This window comes from Syzygium oleosum, unplaced genomic scaffold (assembly GCF_021117445.2).
Source record: "Syzygium oleosum isolate NSW1041296 unplaced genomic scaffold, Sole_v2.1 Sole_v2.04, whole genome shotgun sequence".
NCBI lineage: Eukaryota > Viridiplantae > Streptophyta > Magnoliopsida > Myrtales > Myrtaceae > Syzygium > Syzygium oleosum.
The window spans coordinates 620,220-640,979 of record NW_026607488.1 but is presented as its reverse complement, the minus strand read 5'-3'; the positions used below and the strand labels follow the sequence as shown (position 1 = coordinate 640,979).

Below are 20,760 nucleotides of genomic sequence, written 5' to 3'. Positions count from 1 at the left end.
CATGGCACGACCGGCATGATGTTAATGATTTTAAATAATTTTTAATATTTTATCTTTTATTTTATTTTACTCATTTTCTTTTTCCTTCTTTACTTTTTTTTTTCTTTTTTTAATTGTTACGGCTGGTAGGGGGCCATTGGCCAACAGTCGAGGCTCGGGGACCCTGCCGACCACTAGGCGAGGGCCTGCGAGCCATCACCAACCGCGGGAGAGGGCCGCAACCCTCACCCTAATTTGAGCGAGGACTTGCGGCCCTTGCCAGCTGCTACTAGGCGTGAATGGTTACAGGTTCTGTACAAGTTCCACCTAGAACGTGGAACCTATTTGTTGGAACATGTTCCTCATTTTTTGGAATCTAGAACTTACCTTGCATATCCTGAAACTTACCTTGTCACAGGTTTTAGGGTCGGTTCCAGGGTCTACCTATGTTCCACTTGTATTATTAAATGAACGATTGCAGTTAATCATCGCTTTTAATGACTACTACTTGCTGCTACAATCCATTGACCACAACTTATATTTAGACACATGAACAATATGAAACATTAACAAAGTGAAAGTCTCAGTCATAAAATATAAGCTCAGACTAGTAATTCCAGATTATACACTCATCATCGGATACCATGTAATATCGCAAGATCGCGCGAAGACATAAACTGAGAAAAACACAAAAACTTGTTTAAGGTTCCATCCACCATGAACTTGGAATCTACCTATCGAAATATGTTCCCAAATTTTTGGAATTTGGAACCTACCCTATATACCCTGGAACCTTGAACCTGATATGTTCCCACCGGTCTGGTTTTCCGGTTCCAGATTTTACCTTGAAATCATGCTCACCTTAGCCACTACGAGGGCAACAAGCCCTTGTCTAGCTTTGAGCAAAGCCCACGAGCCCTCGCCAGCCACTAGGGGAGGGCTCATAGCCCTCGCCGAACTATGTAGCAGAAGAACTCTTTTTTTTTTTTTTTCTGAAGAAGATATATAACATTCTTCATCATTATTCCGTATATAATCAGAACATTTCTCCGCTCTATCATGAGAATTTGTATGTTTGCAAGTTTAATTTCCACTCACGTTACTGGATTTCCTATTGTTCTAGAATCGCGCTGAATTTGCTTCCGCGGCGTCATGAGGCTAATCCACACACGCATGTGGTCCTTAATCGCTAATACGACCCTCGGGATGCCCTAGCTGGCCTCTGAGACAAGAGTGCACTGCGTACTTGCATTATCTCAACCTGAACCCTTCGAATTTAAATGATGCAGAACAAACACACTTGAACCAGACCATGACCCCATAAGGACATCGCACGACAAGAGTCCAAAAGAAGGCCATGTACGCTCAGGACCACAAGAAATAATTGTGTACTCCGTGGGTTGTCGCTAATGGTCAAGGTGAAAAGCAAGCGAGTGAACCTAAAATTTCCAGATTGGTCAGTGCACTCAGATCATTTGTTCTCTTTTTACGTGCGCACACGCGCAGAAGACCATCGTCCCCCCACGCTGTGTCCCCATTCCACATCGCTGAAGGGTGTGTACATGATCCTGATCGATCCTCAGGTCTTCCACGTCCGGTGTCCACCTCCCCATGCACCCCTTTACTGGTTGTGTCCAGTCTTTTGCCCATATGGATGAGAGAGAGAGAGAGAGAGAGAGAATGTGTGTTGATCATTCGGCTAACAGGATATTTTGGCTGTCGGGTTTGGCGGTGTTGCTGAGGCGTCAGGGTCTTTCAGTTCAAGAATTGGAGATCATACGTACAAATCATGAAAATCACGAGTCAGTAAATTAAATCCTAAATTTTGTTAAAATAATTAAATGTTAAATTATACTTTCATCTAACAGCTTAAACTTTTAGAACAGTTGGCTGTGGTCTTACAAAATCTAAGAAAATATCGGAGTATGAGGTCCTGAGTTAAAATTTTTCCAGGCCCCATTTGGCTCCCCTATTTAATATGTCCACGCTTAATACTAGGCAAAAAGACCAGATTAAGCGTGAGGGAGAGTGTTAGAATAATTAAATATTAAACCATGCCTTCATCTAACAGCTTAAATTTTTAGAGCAGTTGGTTGTGGTTATACAAAATCTAACAAATTTAACAGATCCACGCGGCCAGTGAATGTTCTATGATCCTCTGTATAGCTGGGCTCTGAGCTTGTGCTCTCCTGAATTATGAAAACAAATCGTATATTTCAACCTTTATCCGAAGGCCAATGTTAATGATTATAATGCATGTGAACAGGGTTTACATTGAGAGGTCTTGGTTAGAGAGAGAGAGATCTGAATGATGGACCCATCACAGGGATTGCAATTTTTGGGTTGGAAATCTTGATTTCAAAAGTATAACTAATTAGACGGATGGAGGAAGACTATATGTGCTTAGCGCAATTATACATCTCGTACACACGAAGGATGTGGAATACTTAACACTTTGAATCACACAAAAAACACGTGTAAAATGCCCTAGGTACATTAATCAAGGAGTGTCGAATCTAGGATTTGCTTCGGTGACTATTTCATGATAAAGAAAAATGGTTTTCATAGGGAATTCATTTTCTTCACTTTAAGTATGCTTATTTTCTTTGACTGTAAATGGTTTTTCTGTTGACCAATCATTTTCAACAAACTAAACACACGAAAGTGCGGAAAATTAATTTGCAGAAAATTCTTTCACTCAAATGAACATGCCCCAAATTTAAATTTCGATGAATCCTAGGTGAGCACATTTGAAGACAAAGAGCGAGGCGTACCACTTGAATGCGCTCTAGTCGACGAGTGTTGATGAGAAATCATCGTGATTGAACACCTAATTTCAGTGACAAATTGATGTAATATGGATTAATCATCTTAATTTCTTAGGATATTTGTCCAAAAAGCCTCCAACCTATTGCACTGCAGCCAATTCAGTCATAAACTTTTCAATTATGTCAATTTAGTCCTAAACATATTATTTGGATATTTGGTCGGAAGGCTACATTGGCAAATTGTCAAAATGCTCGAGATTAAATTGACAAATCATCAAAATATTTAGGAAGAAATTTCCACAATTGAAAGATTTATGATTGAATTGGTAAATTGTTAAAAGGTTTGGGACTACGTTGGCACAATTGAAAGATTTAATACTAAATTGGCCTCCGTACAATAATTTTATGACTTTTGAACAATTTTCCCTAATTTCTTTGAAGTACCCTCGTTTCGTCAACCTAACATTTACTTGTCGAAATATAATCATACAATCATAACTTAACGTAATCTTAGCCAAGACCGAATATCCCTAATTATCTAATTAATGAGATATATATATATGTGTGTGGTTAATTCCAAAAAAAAGCACCAATTTTAGGTCGAGGGACAATTTTGGCCCAAATTTTTTTTTTTTGTTCCATAAAAAAACATCAACTTTAGGTCGAAGGACAATTATGGCCCGAACTTTTTTTTGTCCCGTAAAAAAGCACCAACTTTAGGTCAAGGGATAATTCTAGCCCGAACTTTTTTTTGTCTCGTAAAAAAGCTCCAACTTTCACTTAAATCCCAAATCTTGCCCTTATTGACTTAAAACCATTGATTTTCCAACTTGACTATTCCACCTTAGCAATAAATCCACATGACTTGTTGACTGGATTTAAAGCATTATTCTCTGAATCACAGCTTGAAGAATAACGGTGAAATTGTTCGTCTCCTTCACTTCACCGGCAAATCAAAAATATCTCCAGATTGAATCTTTCTGGCCAAACTTCGTCATTTTGTCGTAATCTGAAGCTGTAGACCATCGTCCGTCGACAGACGCCATGGAAGAGATTCGCCAGGCTCACCACCATAACTTTTTTTCTCAAACAAGGGTAACTTCAGACAGAAAATCAATGGGGGGCCAAATTTGGGATTTAAATGAAAGTTGGTGCTTTTTTACGAGACAAAAAAAAATTCGGGCCATAATTGTCTCTCGACCTAAAGTTGGTGCTTTTTTATGGGACAAAAAAAAGTTCGGGACAATTAAGTTCGGGTCAGAATTGTCCATCGATCTAAAATTGGTGCTTTTTTATGGAACAAAAAAAAATTCGGGCTAGAATTATCCATCGATCTAAAATTGGTGCTTTTTTTTGAATTAAGCCGAGAGATATGGGGCCTGTGGGCAATTGAGACAGTTTCAGGCGGCACAAGAGAGAGAGAGAGAGAGAGAGAGAGAGAGAGAGAGAGAGAGAGAGAGAGAGATGGGGCCTGTGGGCAATTGAGACAGTGTCAGGTGGCACAAAAGGGGCCATGGCCTCACGATATGCAAGCACCGTTTGAAAACTACACCAGATTTGGACTCACCCTCGATTTCCAATCCACAGAAATCATGCAAAGAGAAAACCCCACCTCCACATCCAACGTGTTCGCTCGGTGCTTGTGATCCTTGAAGCGCATACGTAGCCTACTCCTTCATCGTAATAAATAACGATATATTCTCCTGCTTATAATTACGTTTGTGTTTCTAGAATGTCATCTCGTTAGGTTCATGTGTCCTGTTGATTCAGGGCCTTTCTTTCTTCTATTTTTCCAGATAAAAGCACCCTTCAATTGGTTGATTATGGTTTATGTTGTCTGTGGCCTCCGGATTTTTTCGTTTCGGTTTCGGTACGTATGTTGACATCGTTTGCTTTTGTTAGGAAGGAGGCGCGGGTATTAGTTCGATTCGTGTTGGTCTTGGGTACCATACATGAGGTCGCTTTCGCCTATCTTCATACCATCAAGATTTTGATGAGCAACCCACTTTTTCACTACTTTTAAGTTTTTGATAAGACCCAACTTGATTATACATAAAAGTAAGGTAATCCTATCGTATCATCTCATATTCAGTCTGCACTCTTTCTAACTTTTCTTCCGGATTAGTGCAGATTCAGAACTAAAGATTTTGGCCATTGATCAATCGGGGACTTAAGGTTTTAAGAAAACTCCAATTAAGTCTTCGAGCTTCCCGCCGGTTGTATTCAGCCCAAATATTCCACGTGGGAACCATGTCAGATTTCCAAAGCTTGAATTCCACAAGCGGCGATCGCAAGACCTGATTGGGGCTCTTTTAAAATGTGTCGAGTCCTAAATTGACCATAATAAAACCTTAAGTCCTCAGGTGACCAACGGTCAAAACATAATTTGCGCTCACCTGCTCTTATTTTGTGAAATTGAATCATCTAACTCTTTCAATTGATTCAATCAAATGGTTTACAACTGCAATTTACTGATGCAATATTGTTAATGTGGTCACAGTTACACATATGACGTTAAATGAAAAAAATCAATAAATGACAGAAAGAATAGAGGAAGAGGAGATAGGTGCGGTTGGGCAATCGCACCTAGCTAGACTCTATCAAAGCCCCATACACCTCGCCAAGCAAGGGTAGGATTCGACGCTCGCCATGCTGCAAGTGAAGGATTGATCGAACCCTTGTCTGTCCGAGCGAGGGAGGAAAATCCGAAGGGGACATCATTGTCCTCTACGATCACCGGTGAGTGTGCTTGGAGCTTGCCGGTGGCCCACGATGGTCGCTTTAACCTCGTCGGCAATTGTAAGGAGAATGTCATGTTGAGTAGGCTCAGAGACTTGATTGTACAGAATAAACTTTAGAAGAATTTCAAAACAGTAAAAAACGTGAAGACTAAAAGTACAGTATGCAGAGAGAGAGAGGGGTTTTATTTAGAAGAATCTAAAAACGGTATAAAATTGTGAAGATTAACCCTAATTTTAACTCTGGAATATAACAGCTTCAGAGAGAGAGAGAGAGAGAGCGCAATAATGTTTCAACAGATGAAAGCAATCATTGCCATTTCATGTGAGCTGCTCAGTAAAATAGATCTCTGCAGACGTTTGTCATTCACTTCACCAGCTGAGGTTGATCATATTATACATTATAGACAAAATCTTAAAGAAACAATTTCCCCAAAGAACAACACTGGTTTTGCATGCTAGAACATGCTGCTTTTCGTACATTTCTCTTTTGGGTAATATTATATTTCCCTTCTCCTTTCATTCAACAAATTTGTTTTTATTTTATTTTATCTTTTTGTGCTTTTCATTGGAGGTATAACGAGATATGTGTCGAATGACAGGATTAATTAGTGTGAGAAGAGTGAGCTTTTTTTTTTTTACCAATTCAATGATGATGGAAAATCGATATAATCGCAGCTAATTAGGTAAAAAAAAGTCCAATTTTCTATTATTCCACTCATTTGCTGCGATGATTCGTAAATTTTATAGCATTGAATAGAATTTGAAATCCTAAAAGAAATTATATATAAATATGAAACGGTGGAAGGAAAAGGGTGTGTGCATCACTCGTCTCTTGCTTGCACAAAGCATTGAATAGAATTTGGCAATATTATGGGAAGAGGCAAGATATTCCATGCAATTCTGATCTGTCTCGTCTCTCGTCGACCTCAAATATTCCTTGTATTAAACATTGACCCCCGGTTCATGCCAATATAAATAATTAATGTCTTTTGGGATCTTCCTCTGGCGGAGGAAAACGAAATATTTATTATTGTCTTTTCAATGGTTAGGAAAAAACATTATTTATTTATTTATTATTTATTTGGGAAGATTATATATAGGCTTTTGGTGGTTACTTTAGACTGAATGTTTTGATTTTGAAATACTTTTTAGGGATAATTAACCATTCTCATGATTGTCATAATCCTACAGTTTATTTTCTCTATAGAGTTACTTTTCCTAATAATTAACACTGTAAAATCACGACATCCAACGAAAGATCTTACCCCTCTTTCGATTTGTTTTAGTTGATCTTACGAACGCTTTCTTTCTCCACCTGATAACTTAATCTCTTGGATTAACGTGTTTGCAAATTATCTTCTGCAAAGATTCTAAACCACACCATCTTAATTTATCTCCTCCCTCAACTGACTATGACCTTGACCACAGGTCACGATTGATGGATACGCATCTCTTCTGTACCTTTCGCGCGGCCATCAATCAATATCTGGCTAGCTAGTGTTCTCCTACTTCTTGGCTTATATTTGCTTCCTATCAACTCAAACTAGCTAAATTATTGCAAAGAGGTGGGGGTAAAATAGTTTTTATTTTGGAAGGTAATAAGAGTCTTGAAAAGATAGGATCAGTTTTCTTCTTCACCCCTCTTCTGGTGTTTTTTTATCTCTTTCACATCTGGTTGGGTCATTCAGGAAACAAGAGCACTCACGTGACTGACTTGGTAGGGTTCACTCTTGTTCTCTCCCCTTTAAAAGACCCTGAACAGTCTTTAACATAGGCCCTTTTTGCGCCTCTCTCTCTCTCTCTCTGTCTTTTTCTCTGATCCCTTCTTCTTCTTCTTCTTCAGATTTCCTTCCACTTTTGCCTGAAAAAGGTTTATCATATACTTTTTGCTTCTTCTTTTTGTGATCTGGTCCGTTTGATCTCTCTCAATGAATTCAGCTAATTACCGCATAATACTGCCTTCGCGCCTTGTTCTTGACCTTAATGAGGATCATCAGAGCCATGAACTCTTCTTGATGAGCCCACCGAAATCTGAAGCTTCATCTTCATCTTCCTTCCCTCTCTCATCACCAAGTCCCATCTTCTACAACTTATTAGGTCAAGATCATCAAGGCGGGTCATGCAAATATGAAGATCATCATCAGCTTGAGAAGCTCCAACACCCTCAGGAGGTAAATACTAAATATAAAATCCACTAATCAAAATATATACACAGACATATATGTTTGTATATAGTTGCACTTACAAATTTTTCTAGTCATATTTTGACATCTAGAAAACTTCACATGTGCAGGTTGATCACAAGCCCGTTTCACAAGGAGAGTCTCATGGTGGTCATGGACTCAACGTAACCTTGTGGAAGAAAGGAGGAGGAGGAGTGAGAGATGAGAGTGACCAAGTGGACAAGTATTACTCGGTGAAGTGGATGTCTTCCAAGATGAGAATCATGAAGAAGATCATGAGCGCAGATCACCATGAACAATCACGGGACAACACCCCGATGATGACTAGTGGTTCAATTTCAGCTGGTGGCAATCACAAGTTGTTCGTCGAAGATCACAAGCAATTACCATCATCATCTTCTCTCGAGACTGATAGCAGCAGCAACAGCTCCTCCTACAACACCAACCCAATTAGGGTTTGCTCAGATTGTAACACCACCAAGACTCCACTTTGGAGGAGCGGGCCAAGAGGTCCAAAGGTATATATATATAGATATATGATCTGTTATAGCTTTAACTAAATTTCGTCGAATTCAAGTTGCTTTCTAGTGTAGATTCCGCAAGAGTATCACAGATGATGCAGCAGTTAACTTAAGCAAAGGTTCTCCTGAGCTGAAAAGTTTTGATACCCATGATAGATGTCAAAATTAGCTTTAATACTCGAATCTTTTGTTTTTTTGAGTTTGAGATAGATCATAAAGATTTTAATTATAGTCAAGTTAATTATTATATAATTACACTAGAGTTCTTTTTTGTGATCTTGAGTTCAACTAATTTTCCGTGTTATCTTGTCCTAACTCAGCTCGATATATGGCCTCAAAAAATTAATGCACGATTTTTGATTTCTCAACTTGGTGCAGTCTCTCTGCAATGCTTGCGGGATCCGGCAAAGGAAGGCAAGACGAGCCATGGCCGCCGCCGCTGCGGTTGCCGCTGCCGCAGAAAGTGGAGCTCTTCCTCCGGCCACAATGCCATCTCCAAAGAGCAAGTTGAAACAACACAAGAACAAAAGGTCAAGCAGGGCCGCAGGTTGTGGACAAGAGCCGATAAAAAAGAAGCGCAAAGCAAAACCACATAATAATCATGCATCCGCCAGTGGAAGAAAGCTTTGCTTGGAAGAGTTTGCCATAAGGTTGAGCAAGCATTTAGCTTTCCAGCGAGTGTTCCCTCAGGAAGAGAAGGAAGCTGCCATCTTGCTCATGGCTTTATCCTATGGAATCGTTCATGGCTGATGACTGACGACAATGATCAGTTTGCAAGAAAGAGACAAAGTTTTTCTTACAAGAACGGTTCGATTCATATATTTTCGTTTAGTACTTGAACGACCTTATCAGGAAGTGACATGTTTTACTTAGTTTGAGTCGATGTAGGTTGGAGGGGAAACCAAACCCAGATGAGGATTAGTGAACTGAATAATTATAATGTATCAGACATAATAATAATTGATGTGGTCTCGTCGTGTTGAAGTTGTAGTTCAGCAAGATGATAACCAAAGTATGGATCTCCCGTTTGTTTACATGTTGGTTTTGAAGGTTATCAACAAGAGAATTGATTTAAAAGATCGACTTATTCTATGCCCCCTTATATGTACTTATTTTTGTGCTCGCTATATTTGTTTTCTTAAATCAGATCGGTCATATATGAAATCCACGTAATCTGATGTTCACATGCATTGGGTGCACATACGCAGCGCATGTTAGAATTTTTCGTTTTGCGGTTTCTTGCTGGTCCATAAATTGGGATTAAGCACTTGTTTTTCCATTTCTAAATTTATTGTTATATGAGGACCCTCCCTAGGCTTAATTAATCACGACTTTACTGTCCAATGGGTAGAGAACAAAGTGAACTCAGTTTGCTAACAAGGCTCATTCATGGTTCTATTCATATATAAGCCATATTTATTCTTGTAGTTAGAACTTAGATCCTAGATATTGTTGTATTCATCTTCAGGACATGCAATCAAGTTTCACACATTTAATGACTTATGTTACCAGATGATCATTTACAGTCTACGATGAACAAAATCTACGTAAGATACACAAGCATGTAAATTGTAATTGTTAGTTTAGAGTTTCCATTTTGGGATGTGCTTGCAACTTCTGTTCACTTCTTAAATTTTGTGGCTGGATTTTCCAGCTAGGGCTTCTAGTCTTGCCATTTCTGGAGCACGACGATGCGGTAAGCAGGAAAGACAAGCAACAACAAGCAAACTAACAGTACTCTATACTATAGTCTATTTTCCATAGCTAACTACGAGTTTAGCAAAGACAACTAGGACCATGGATCCAATTCAATCATGATGGTGATGATTCAAGCAGGCCCATCACTGCTTTTTTCTTTTTTTCCTGCTCTGAGCCCTCAGAGGGAAAAGAACCTAAAAAGATAGTACCCATTGTCTCAGACGTTGTCTGTACTCGAGTCTGATCAGTATTCTTCAATTAGGGTTGTCCCAGGTGGAAGAGAAAGGCTATAGGATTGTATGCTCATCATGAGATGGGGAAGACCATGCATTGCATTGGCTAGATTTTACTTTTTTTCTGCATTTTTAATTTTATTTTGCACTTTGTGTGTGTGTGTGTGTGTGTTTAAAGTTATATCAGTAGTTCAGAACCAGATGGTCCCAAGCTGCGAGAAGAGAGATACATTGGCTGTGGAGAAGAAGATGGATAAGGGTTTTCAAAGTTTGATTTTTCTCATGCAGGGCTGTGAGCTTTTAAGAGATGAGCCAACCCTTTATCATGGCAGATTTTTCACTTTTAGACGAGGAAAGCTAGAAACTAGGGGTGTGCAACGGGAACCACCCGGACCGGGACCGGACCGGACCGGTCGGTTCTGGGCGGGCCTAGGGGGTGTTGGTCCGGTCCCCGGTTCCCATTTTTGGAACCGGTGGACGGTCGGTCCGGTTCCCGGTTCCATGGTGAGAACCGGACCGACCGAACCGATAGGACCGGACCGATCATTTATGCATATTTTTTAAAAATTAGCTAGTTATTTTTTTTATCTTTTCAAGGAATTTATTTGTTATTAATGACTTGTCAATTTTGTGAGCCATCAAGCTGCTGCGAATGGATTGACTTTTTTATTTTTTTTTAAATTTCTAAACAGTTACTTTACTTTCCCAATTTTCTGCCTTCTACTTACTTTCCCAATTTTTCCTCTCGGTAACCCTAACTACAGTAACTTGAGCAAAGCCAAGCCTTCCCGCGTCCAAGCCTTCCCAGTTTCCCTTTTGCCGCCTCGCCTCACGCCTTGCTCCGAGCGAGTCGCTCGACGTCAGACGCCTTTCCCTCTTGTAGCCTCGCCTCTCGCCTCGCTCGACGTCCTCTCGCAGCCTCGCCTCACGCCTCGCCTCACGGCTCGCGGCCTCACCTCACACCTTGCTCTGAGCGAGTCGCTCGACGTTGATCGCCTTTTCCTCTTGCGGCCTCGCCTCTCGCCTTGCTCGACGTCCTCTCGCGGCCTCGCCTTAGGTCTCCCTTTCTGCCTCGCGGCCTCGCCTTCCGCCTCGCGGCCTCGCCTCAAAGTTCCGCCAAATTCACTATGATGATGCAGTCACACGTGAGCTTCCATTTTTGTTATTTCTATGTCCCTCCAAAGTATAAATGATCGTCTTCAAATTGTTGTGCTTTTTGGCAGATTACTTGATGAAGAACAAGTTGGAGGTGAAGAGACTACGGTGGAAGATGATGGATTTTTGAAGGCCTTCAAGGGTTTTTACTTGACGTTAAACCTAGAAGATTACGTCGGTGAGCTCTCTCTCTCTCTGTCTCTAGTGTTGTACCTTTCTTTCTAGCTGACTTGATCTGTCGTGGAATTAATTTGTGCGGTGGGGGGGTCCTGATGATTTATGCATAGTTTGGTCATCTCTTTTAATGCGTTCAAGAGTCTGAACCACCTGTGATTTTCAGGGAAATTCTTTCTGGATGAGTTTGTTCAAGTAGGCTAACAAAATATCAAGCTTCTTAGATTGTCTGTCAATCACAAAGCGAGGAACAAATCTTGTATATTTCACGAGATTCATCATTACCTCACTTGACCCTCAATCTCAAACGAACAGCCCTTTCCCGATTTCCTATAATCAGTAAGTTTTTCTCACTCAATTTGCTGAATTTGGTGGCTGAATTTGATGGCTGTTCTGGTGTGATGGCTCATTTCTATGTTTTGCTTGATTTAGGCGATCTATTTACATGTCAATGGAAGTGGATCAATCCAATGATGCTATGAATCCAATAATGGACTCACTAGAACATGAAAGTGAAGAAAACCTCGAAGAAGCATCCGACACAAACAAGGTATCTAATGCTCATCCTGCTAGTTCTGGAAAACGAACATCAGCAGCCTGGCTTCATTTTCGTAATGGCAAAACTGAGAATGGGAAAACCGAGAAGATTTGCAATTATTGTGGGGTTATATATTGGTACTGTGTTGATAACGGTACTTCTACTATGTCGAAGCACTTGAAAAAATGCAATAAGTATCCTCGCAACATAGATAAGAAGCAAAGATTTTTTACCCCACGTAGAGTGGATGGGACTAAAATGACAATGGGGCAGACTAGTACTGGTAGTACAAATGCCTTATCGACATGGAAATTTGATCAGGATCGTTGTAGGCAAATGCTTGTTCGGATGATTGTAATGGATGAGCAACCTTTTTCGATGGTTGAGCGCGTCGGATTTCGTGATTTTATTAATCAATTACAACCTCTCTTCAATCACATCTCGCGATTTACTGTGGCTAGAGATTCCATGAAGTTGTATCTTTGTGAAAAAAGAAGTTTGAATACTTACTTTCACAATCTTAAGTCTAGGGTTGCACTTACTACTGATACCTGGAGTTCCATTCAGAACTTGAATTATTTATGTCTCACCGCACATTTTATTGATGATGATTGGAAATTGCATAAAAGAATTATCAATTTTGTGGTGATGCCTAGTCACAAGGGCAAAGATATTGGGAAAATGGTTGAGAAATGCATCTATGAGTGGGGATTAGAGAAAAAAGTGTCCACAATCACCGTGGATAATGCTAGTTCGAATGATGTTGCCATTGGTTTTTTAAAAGAAAAATTATCAAGAGATAGGCTATTGATTTTAGAAGGTGATGTTTTACACATGAGGTGCACGGCTCATGTATTAAACTTGATTGTGAGGGATGGATTGACCGAGGTACGTGATTCTATTGCACGTATTCGGAGCGTGGTTAGGTATGTGAGAAGTTCTCCCATGAGAGCTAAAACATTCCAAGGTTGCATTGAGAGTGCAAGGATCACTTATAAGGGTTCAGTTTGTCTTGATGTCACAACTAGGTGGAACTCTACTTATCTCATGTTGGACACTGCCTTAAAGTTCCGAAAAGCTTTTGAAAGGATGGAAGAAGATGATCTTTCTTTCTTAACTGAGCTTGACTATGAAACTCCTAAACATGAAGATTGGGAAAGTGCTAGAATTCTTGCCGTATTTTTGAAGAAGTTTTACGATGCCACCAGCAAGATGTCTGGGACTTTGTACATTACTTCGAATGATTATTTTAATGAGATAGCTACTTTATATAAAACTCTAAAACAAGCGGAGAAGGCAACGGATCCTAGTTTGAAAGCTATGGGTGCAAAGATGAAGAAAAAGTTTGACAAATACTATGGGAGTTTCGAAAAAGTAAATATGATGGTGTTGATTGCGGTAATATTGGATCCAAGAAGAAAGATGAATTATGTGCGGTATTGTTATAGACTAATCTATGATGATAGTGCGAAAGTTGATGAAATATACAATAAGGTGAGGATTGCCTTGGAACGATTGTTTCATTTTTATGAGAAAGCTTATCTTGGTTCTTGTGAAAGAAATTTGGGTGGTTAATTTTTCATTGATACTAGTAGTAGCTGGGATCATGATAGCCATGAGGAGGGTGAGAAGGATGACCTTGATTCGGTTGAGGATTTCACTTCAGAAAAGGCGTTTGATATCTTTCTTCACGAGGAGAAAAAAGTGTCCGCGGGCAAGTTATCTGAACTCGATAAGTATCTTGAAGCCGAACGTGAAGAAAGTCGTGATCTTGACCTTTTGATGTGGTGGAAAACTGCTGGCCAAAAGTTTAAAATCCTTTCTATGATGGCTCGGGATATTTTATCAATTCCTGTAACAACCGTTGCTTCGGAGTCAACTTTCAGTACATCTGGTCGTGTACTTGATGGCTTTCGAAGTTCTTTGAATCCTAGAGTGGTGGAAGCTTTGATTTGCACTCAAGATTGGTTAAGGATGGTTACCATGCCGATTAATGTTGAAGAGTGCATCCAAAATGCGAAAAGGTTTGAATGGGGTAAGTCATTGATGTATCTTTTTATCTTGTAATTCTTTTATATATCTAATAAGTGAATACTTTATTTAATATTTTGATTTTTTAGATATGGATGATGTTAACTCAGAGCTTACCAATAAATAGAGTTTGCTGGTTCAAATAGAAGAAATATATGTGGTGAGATTTTCCATTAATTATTTGAGTTCAATTTCTAGTAATTCTAGTTTAAACTAATGTTGAGTGCTCATATATACTTATTGCAGGGCTATCAGCAAGTTTAGCCATGCTTTTTGGTCTCTCAGCTTTGATCATATTTTTAGGCTCTCAGCTGTGGTTTTTGGAACAAACCTCCAGCTCCTTTACTAATTTCTTTTGACACTAAGGAAGTCAGGAAACAAGCTGCTGCTTCCACAAAGAGGTTGGAGGAAGGTAGGGCAATCTACTGGAACATGAGCTTAAGTCATTGAAATGGTTGTTTTTGCACCTTCAACGTATGGTTCTTGCTTGGTGTGCAGTGCACTACCATTAGATGGTGCAGGGGAGGCTTGATAAATTAATGGCATTTCTGATGCAGGGAAGCCATTATCTATCTTGGACGGGATTTTCATGGCAATTAAGGATGACATAGGTTGCCACCCACAGGTAAAGTTTGTTCCGGGAACTATAATTTGCCGCGGCACTTCATCTATGGCCAGATTGAGTGTTGAACTTCAACACTTAAATAAATGTAATTTTTGACTTCCAATGGATAGTATTGAACAATGGCAGAAGTGTGTATTGAACTTTTGTTGATATGGGGTTCTACTCTTCTTCTTTTTTGCCTCTCTAATAACACGTGTTTAAATTAGGGGATGTATATTTTTGGAAGCCCACATGGGACATATATTTTTTTTTACAAGTATTTGATTCATTTGTGAGCTTTTAAGAGATGAGCCAACCCTTTATCATGGCAGATTTTTCACTTTTAGACGAGGACAGCTAGAAACCCCAATTTCAGTAAGTTGATGTTTGAAATACAGTGGGACATTAGTTGGACTTTCCATTACGATGTTGCGGCTCTTCTGTCAAAGTGTTCGACGGCACTTCTAAGTCCTCGATGCCTTTAAATTTGCAACACTTCAAAATTAACTTGAGAAAGCAAAATTGTTAGTGCTGTTATGGAGTTTTCGAGACTTTAATCTTATATCGCCGTGACATTCATTTCATTATTTTAGATATTATCGAACAAGTGAAAATATATTTGATCATTTAATATCGATACCGTTCGGTGCTCATGCAATTACAACCCTAAATAATATTTCTAGAAGAAATAAACTTCTCACATGAGCACTTGGACGAAAATATATGTTAATTTTTATTATAAGCCAGTACTTTACTTTGACGATTTGGGGTTTTCTCATGCCTATTGTTTTGCGCCTCCAATTTACTTAGGTTCCAAATGCAACTAAGATGGTATCGGAACTTAGATTATTAAAGTAAGGTCATCAAAGTAAAGTGAATAAAGGATGTTGCATAATGATAGATTCATATCATGAGCATAGAGATGCTTGGAGGGAGTTTAATCATTTGGGAGTTCTTGCCAAGTTTTGGGTTATAGGCTCCTTGAATATTGTACTCTGCAATGGCTCAATGCTTGTTTGAGGAATGCTATAATTCAATTAGATTAGTTCACGTATTCGATGAGGATCTGGAGTCTAATGAACTTACTTAATCTATCATAATCTAAAGTACATGAAAGCTTATGTAACAGATTCTAGTTCTACTACTCACAAAAAGCGTGGAGTAGACTTGAAATCTTGTTATATCTCTACTTAGAAAAAGGGAGCAAACATGTGATTTCAGACTTCGGGCCATTTGTTAAACAACTAATGAAGAAAATCGGGGAAAATTATCTAAAAAGTCTTAAACTTATTATACGGAGGCCAATTCAGTCATAAACCTTTCATTTGTGCCAATTTAGTCATAAAATTTTTAACGATTAGTCAATTTAGTCATAAACCTTTCCATTATGCCACTTTAGTCATAAACCTTTTAATAATTTGCCAATTTAGTCCTAAACCTTTTAAAAATTTGTCAATGTAGTTCTTCTGGCCAAATATCCAAATAATATATTTATGAATGAATTGGCAAATCTTCAAAAGGTTTAGGCTATATTGACACAAAGAAAGATTTATCACTAAATTGGCAAATCGTCTAAAGGTTTAGGACTAAAACAATACAATTGTGCACAAAAATTGTACCAAACAATCTCTAAAGAAAATTAAATATGAAAATCTTGAAAAGGAGCCTCTTTCACAATAGGCTTTTTAAAGAATACTTGAAGTGAATACTTTGATTATAAATAGGGTTAATACTGCGAAAAATCTCAAACTAGTACACATGCGACAAATTTACCTCAAATAAAAAAAATCCCAAACTGGAACACCTGTGACAATTTTACCCTCCGTTAGTGTACGTTAAATTTTACCGTCAAATTTTTAAATTGGATGACATATAGTAGTTGATGGCCATACAAGTTTGGGGTTTTACCATCCATTTGTTACAAATGTACCAGTTTATGATTTTTCGTGATATTAATCTAATTTAATAGATGGTAAATTTGTCATAAATATATCAGTTTGTGGTTTTTTATAGTCAAAAAATTATTTTAGGGAAAATTTGTCACAGATGTACTAGTTTTGGGATTTTTTATGATAAAAAATTAGTTTTAAGTAAATTTGTCACAAGTGTACCATTTTGTGGTTTTTCGTAGTATTAATCTTAGGCTGCGTTTGATCGCCCAGATTTGGATTAGGATAGAATATGATAAGTTGGGATAAGAAATCCTTCAAATATCCTTCGGATCGTAAAAAATCATTTGCTCATACAGCTAATACTTTCCAAATCTATGATAGCATCCTCCTAACGTAATCTCGCACGGCCGAGACCAGCACCATTTTGAGCGATTACTGTTTTCGCCAGAGATCCTCCTCCTTCTCCTTTGAAATCTTCCGATTGTTAGCATAGAGTCTTAGATCTGAGTAGATGATGTTATCGAATGTAGAAGCATCATGGCAAAATCAGGTGACCACCGTTCAGGACCATCATACGTTGAAGCATCACGCTGGTTCGGTTCAACAGTCATCAAAAGACAATTGGCTGGATGGCAATGACGATTAGCGTTGGTCGGAGACGATGACGATTGCACGGTGGTCGAGAGTGATAGGCTGTTGTGGTGGCTATTCATCAGACTCCATCTCCATTGTTGGAAGGAAATTGTTATGTTTTTTTTTCTTACTTTTTTATCCAACCCGGGTCTATCCCACCCCTTAGCCCGGATTTCTTATTTGACATTTTATTCGGGTATATTCGAGTTTATCCGATCTAGAAGGCGTTGCCAGACATTGCAAATGATATCTTGTTATCTTATCCGGACTACCAAACGTAGCTTTAATGATATACAATATGATATTATACCAATTATCGAGCAAGAGGGCGAACGTTGTCATATACATATATTTTATATCAACATCATTAGTTAGAAAAGATTTTTATTTAAAACTACGCTTTTCTTTGTCGAAAAGAAACTCTTGTTTCGTAGGAAAGTAACAGGCTCTCAATCCCATGTTTAGCTGTTAACTACAATCAATCATGGGATGATTGTGTCTGAATCGAGTTAATCCCACGCACTTGCAAGTAAGGGACAAAAAGTTGAAATCTTGGACACCCCCCATTTTCATATGGAGTCCCCTCCTCCTCCTCCTCCTCCTCCTCCGCCGCCGCCGCCGCCGCCGCCGCCACCGCCACCGCCGCCGCCATTCGACGCGCCTTCTCCGGCGGCATCGCACGCAGGTCGCTACAAGCCCATTTGGCGCCTCCTCTTGATTTCAAACCTCGCCCTCGGCGGTCAGTTCGCTTCTCTGTTTCCTCTCTCTGTCTACGCTGGCTAATCCCGCGTTCTTGTTTGGGGTCTCTGATTGCATTTGACTTGTTGGGGTCACATTAACTTCCGGTTCCTCGTATTAGAAAGTGTTGCCCATGTCGAAGTTTCGATCTTTTCGCACGTTGCGCGCGGAAAAGGCGGTTCTTGATCGTGGGCCTGGAGTTTCGTGCATTACCTGTTTGATGAAATGCTTGTGTGATGGGTTTAGCTGAGCTGATCCTTTTGTTTGTTAAATGTGTGCTTATTGGAAGCTGCGTTTGCCGCACGAAAAGTCCCTGTGGACAATCAATTTAGGTTTTTCATTTCCTATAGTGTAGGTTTTTTGGGCTGTTGCATCAGCACTAGCAACGGGCGTGTTCTAGAACTCGTCGCGAGAAGACCTTCCTCTTTTCTTATTCTTCTGCAGTCCTGGTTTTATACTTATAGTTATTGGACCCTTACTATAGATTTTTCTTACCTAGCAAAGTAGCCAACTAGTGAAACTTTGTCCTTACTCCGGGTTTATCAAAGGGTGTAGAATTGCTGCCTAAGAACTACTTTGAGTGCCCAAAAACAACAAAGAGGCCGATTTTGAGAACAATTTGTTTCGCCTTGAGGGGTGGTTATTGCTACTACTTAGGTTTCTGATTTTGGCTTTCGTATCACGGATCTTGGCCGTGCTTTATTTGAACTTACCTAACTTACCTCATAATGTATTTACACCATTAATTTCACCTACTAAGTTCAACACTAAGGAACGAGGATCCCTCATTTCACCAACCGCTTCTCAATGTCCTCTCCTTCTCGTATAAATACCTTAACCCTTCCACCCATTGAGAGTAACTAGGGAAGTCAGTCTAAGAACTCCAGAGATGAGCTGGTGAGGTATCTTGAAGGGATTCAGCTTTGAGGGTGTCTTTCTATGTGGGGGTAATCTTGTATAAAGTTTCTTGACTGTTGTATGAATTTCTCTATCAATGAAAGTTTCATCGCATATTAGTGTCTGCTCCTTCTAATTTAATAATTTTCACAATATTCACATGTTATGCCAGTAGCTTAAATGCAAAAAAGCGCCTTTGTTCATTGCAAAATGGCAATTTACTCTGCTCTTATCTTGGAGTCATCATTGCCATTCTTGATAAATAGGGACCGAGTTTTAGGAGGACTCTGATCATTTCATTTCTGAAATTTTGGGATGAGAAATGTGTAAGGGGATTTTCTTGGGTATAATGGAAAATGCTATTTAAACAATGCATATGTGCTCATGTTTTGCTGTCACAGCCTTGATAACGAGGCACTTCAGAAGGTTGCAAGGTAAATGGAAAGAAGCATTACTGCTTCATGGCTCCTACAGTCTAGTTATTTAGGTGCTTTCGTGAATGATGAGGAGATCATTAGAGCTGTCGTAAAAGGCCTGGGGAGATTGTTGGTTATTTTACAGCTATCTTTCTCTTCGTGATACTTACTTCATCTCATTTAGTATTTAACAGATATAGATATAAAGTGTCTTCCTGGTGTCAGCTGATTTTAAGTTTGTAGATCAAAACACCAAGAATGATGACCTCTTCTCATTGAGAAATTATCCAGATGAATCGGCTAATGTTTAGTCTGGCTCGACAGGGGACCCCAATGATGATTCTAATTATGGAAATATGCAGTCATCTTATCAGTGTATTGCTATGGAGTAAACTACAGTCTTTGGAAAGACAAATTTCAATTTTTTGACTTGTAGTCCCTCCAGGGAGTTGATTGATAAACCTGAATCTTAGATGAGGGGTGTTCCGTGAATGAAATTGTCTGATTCTACCATCTTCGCCTTTTACACGGAGGTTTGTAACCTATGTAGCTTGAAAGTGATATATTCCTCATTGTTGTGGACTGCATTTCTGAGATTTTGCTTCCCTATATGTTGAATAATCGGAGTAGACGCTGCATACACATGTAGAGACGAAGCACAGCTATAGATTGTGAAGTTCTCGACTTTGAACATTGCAGCTTATATCTTCTCACAAGCCGGGAGAAGGAACAAGATTAAAACTGCTGACCATGTGGTAGAAGAGAGCAAAGCGGCAAAAGAAGTTTCTGCTTCTCCACCAATAAATATGGATACTTATGCAGAGGAATCCCTTCTTCAGTCCTTGGCCACGGAGCCTGTGAAAATTCATCTGCCCATTCCTGAAGAAGAAAAACGGGAGCTATTCAAATGGATTCTAGAAGAGAAAAGGAAAGTGAAACCCAAGAACCATGAAGAGAAAAGGCAAATTGATGAGGAAAAGGCCATCCTTAAACAGTTCATCCGTGCAGAATCTATCCCGGATTTATAGCTAATTGTTCCAATTCCTCCTCAGTGGATTGTTAGTTAACATTTTGACTTACAAGAGCTGCTTTCAGGATATGCACATTTTTGTAGATCAATAACTGTTGAATTTCTATTGGTTGGCTGAGGCTTTTCTGCTGTGCTTGAGCTGCATGAGCTGCACTTACTTACCCTGAATGAGCGGGTTTTGCAGCTGTAGCTGGAAAAAGTTATCATTCTTGCCAGCTCTGGGAGAGGCAGACATCACATTATTCGGTGGTTTCTCGGCATGCAAGATGCAAACTACTCAAGCCTTCAATATCGGCGTCTTTGGTCATGCGTGGGCTGTACACAGTGCATGGGAGCTGATATAGAGTCACCAGAACCTCCTCAAGAGAAACCTTACAACTATTAGAGCATTATTTCTTTGACCACTAATCAACTCTTACATATGAGCGTTGCTAGTAAGGTTGAAATTTTATCTCCTTACAATTGTTACAGTGTCGTTGTACGGTGTTACTACGCTCCCTTTCAGGAGCTACTTCAGGCAGGACATATC

At 39.4% G+C, this 20,760-nt stretch overlaps 2 protein-coding genes and 1 long non-coding RNA gene across 3 annotated transcripts; all 3 read left to right on the top strand.

The window, feature by feature from the left end:
- The first annotated feature begins 7,260 nt into the window (after nucleotides 1-7,260).
- Nucleotides 7,261-9,269, top strand: LOC115684613 (GATA transcription factor 21). Its single transcript, XM_030609416.2, has 3 exons — nucleotides 7,261-7,659; nucleotides 7,782-8,189; nucleotides 8,571-9,269. Exons 1-3 carry the CDS (start codon nucleotides 7,417-7,419, stop codon nucleotides 8,940-8,942), a joined length of 1,023 nt encoding a protein of 340 aa, XP_030465276.2. The 5' UTR covers nucleotides 7,261-7,416; the 3' UTR covers nucleotides 8,943-9,269.
- Nucleotides 9,270-10,908: 1,639 nt separating this feature from the next.
- On the top strand, nucleotides 10,909-12,307 carry LOC130137854 (uncharacterized). Its single transcript, XR_008816304.1, has 4 exons — nucleotides 10,909-11,268; nucleotides 11,347-11,456; nucleotides 11,619-11,791; nucleotides 11,885-12,307. It is a non-coding gene; the product is annotated as an uncharacterized LOC130137854 (long non-coding RNA).
- Nucleotides 12,308-17,578: 5,271 nt separating this feature from the next.
- LOC115684501 (formin-like protein 10) lies at nucleotides 17,579-20,701 on the top strand. Its single transcript, XM_030609240.2, has 2 exons — nucleotides 17,579-17,889; nucleotides 19,901-20,701. The coding sequence occupies exons 1-2, from the start codon at nucleotides 17,724-17,726 to the stop codon at nucleotides 20,227-20,229; spliced, it is 495 nt and encodes a 164-aa protein (XP_030465100.2). The 5' UTR covers nucleotides 17,579-17,723; the 3' UTR covers nucleotides 20,230-20,701.
- The last annotated feature ends 59 nt before the right edge of the window (nucleotides 20,702-20,760 follow it).